This window comes from Citrus clementina, unplaced genomic scaffold (genome assembly GCF_000493195.1).
Source record: "Citrus clementina cultivar Clemenules unplaced genomic scaffold, Citrus_clementina_v1.0 scaffold_8, whole genome shotgun sequence".
Lineage (NCBI taxonomy): Eukaryota > Viridiplantae > Streptophyta > Magnoliopsida > Sapindales > Rutaceae > Citrus > Citrus x clementina.
The window spans coordinates 22,414,712-22,416,695 of NW_006262022.1; the positions used below are offsets into that span (position 1 = coordinate 22,414,712).

Consider the following 1,984-nt stretch of genomic DNA (forward strand, 5'->3'; position numbering starts at 1 on the left):
ATGGAGGCTGAGAAGAGTTTGACATCATTTCTGAATCCTAGTGTCCATCTCGATCGTTTTGATGGAACTAATTTCACTCGTTGGAAGGGAAAATTGTTTTTTCTCCTTACTGTTCTTAAAGTGGCATATGTTCTTGATCCGAAATTGGAACCATTTCCAGAACCAAGAGAAGATGATACTGAAGTTGTTAAGGCTGCAAGGAAACGTCGTGAAGATGATGAATTGATGTGCCGGGGTCACATACTCAATACGCTTTCTGACAGGTTATATGATCTCTACAATTCTATGACTTCTCCGGTGGAAATTTGGAATGCTCTTGAGTACAAATACAAAACGGAGAAAGAAGGTACCGACAAATTCCTTGTATCTAAATATTTTGATTTTATTATGGTAGATACAAAATCCATTCTTGATCAAATACATGAGTTACAAATTATTGTTGCTAAGCTTCGAGAGTTAAAAGTTGAAATTTCTGAATCATTTCAAGTTGGGGCTATTATTGCTAAATTGCCTCAAAGTTGGAATGATTATAGAAAGAAACTCCTTCATAGTAAAGAGAACATAACTTTAGAAGAATTGCAAAAACACTTGGTAATTGAAGAAGAGACTAGGTCTCGCGAATCCAAGGATAAGCATGATTCTACTAAAGTTAATGTTGTTGAAGCTAGTAAATTCTCAAAGCATTTTAAAGTCAAGAATGACAAGAAATTCAAAAAGTCCAGCACACAAAATTTTTCTGGAAATTGTTTCTTTTGTGGTAAGAAAGGTCATCGCCAAAGTGATTGCAGATTCAAAAAGAAAAAGGAAGAAGTGAATTCCCATAAAGCTAATGTGATTGAAAACAAATCTGAAGAGATTTGTGTTATGGTTTCTGAAATGCAAATTGGCATGATTACCAAAACAAATATGGCTGAAACTAAGTCCTATGATTGGTGGCTCGATTCGGGTGCAACAATTTATGTTTGTAATGATAAGAAATTTTTCTTATCATACAAAGAAGAAACGGAAGGACCAATGGTTCTCATGGGGAATAATAATGCAGCCATAGTAGCAGGGAAATGAGTAGTTGAGATCAACTTCACTTCTGGAAAGAAAGTCACATTGTATAATGTCTTTCATGTACCTTCCGTTAGGAAGAATCTTATTTCTGCTAGTTGTATGTGCAAGCATGGGCTTAAGATTGTGCTTGAGGGTAATACTTGTATTGTGTCAAAGAATGGATTATTTGTTGGGAAAGGGTATTCTTGTGATGGAATGTACAAACTCAGCATTAATAATAATAATATAAACTTAGCTTATATTGTTGAGTCTTGTGATGTTTGGCGTGCTAGATTAGCACATTTGAACTTTAGATCTTTGAAATACATGTCTAAGCATGGTTTGATTAATTGCAATGATGTTAAAGGTCATAAGTGTGAAATCTGCATCCAAGCTAAATTAACTAAGAAACCTTTTCCTAAAGCTGAACGAAATACTCAAATATTGGATTTAATACATACCGATATTTGTGAGTATAATGGCATGTTAACAAGAGGAGGTAAGAGGTACTTTATCACTTTTATTGATGATTGTTCTAGATACACTTATGTGTATTTACTTAGAACAAAAAATGAAGCTTTTGATAAATTTAAAATTTTCAAAGCTGAAGTTGAGAACCAAAAAGATAAGAAAATCAAAATGGTTCGTAGTGATAGAGGTGGTGAATATTTCTCAATTAAATTTAATAATTATTGTGAAGAAGTTGGAATTATTCACCAAAGATCAGCTCCATTTACTCCTCAACAAAATGGTTTGGCTGAAAGGAAGAATAGGATTTTCACGGATATGATAAATTCCATGATCCTTAATGCAAAACTACCAAAGAATTTGTGGGGGGAAGCATTACTCACTGCATGTCATATTCATAACAAAATTACATCTTTGAAAACATATATATCTCCTTATGAAATTTGGAAAGGAAGAAAACCAAACTTGATGTATTTAA

At 33.3% G+C, this 1,984-nt stretch overlaps 1 protein-coding gene across 1 annotated transcript; it reads left to right on the top strand.

The window, feature by feature from the left end:
* LOC112096479 lies at positions 1–1,062 on the top strand. Its single transcript, XM_024179928.1, has 2 exons — positions 1–667; positions 767–1,062. Exons 1-2 carry the CDS (start codon positions 1–3, stop codon positions 1,060–1,062), a joined length of 963 nt encoding a protein of 320 aa, XP_024035696.1.
* Positions 1,063–1,984: the final 922 nt, after the last annotated feature.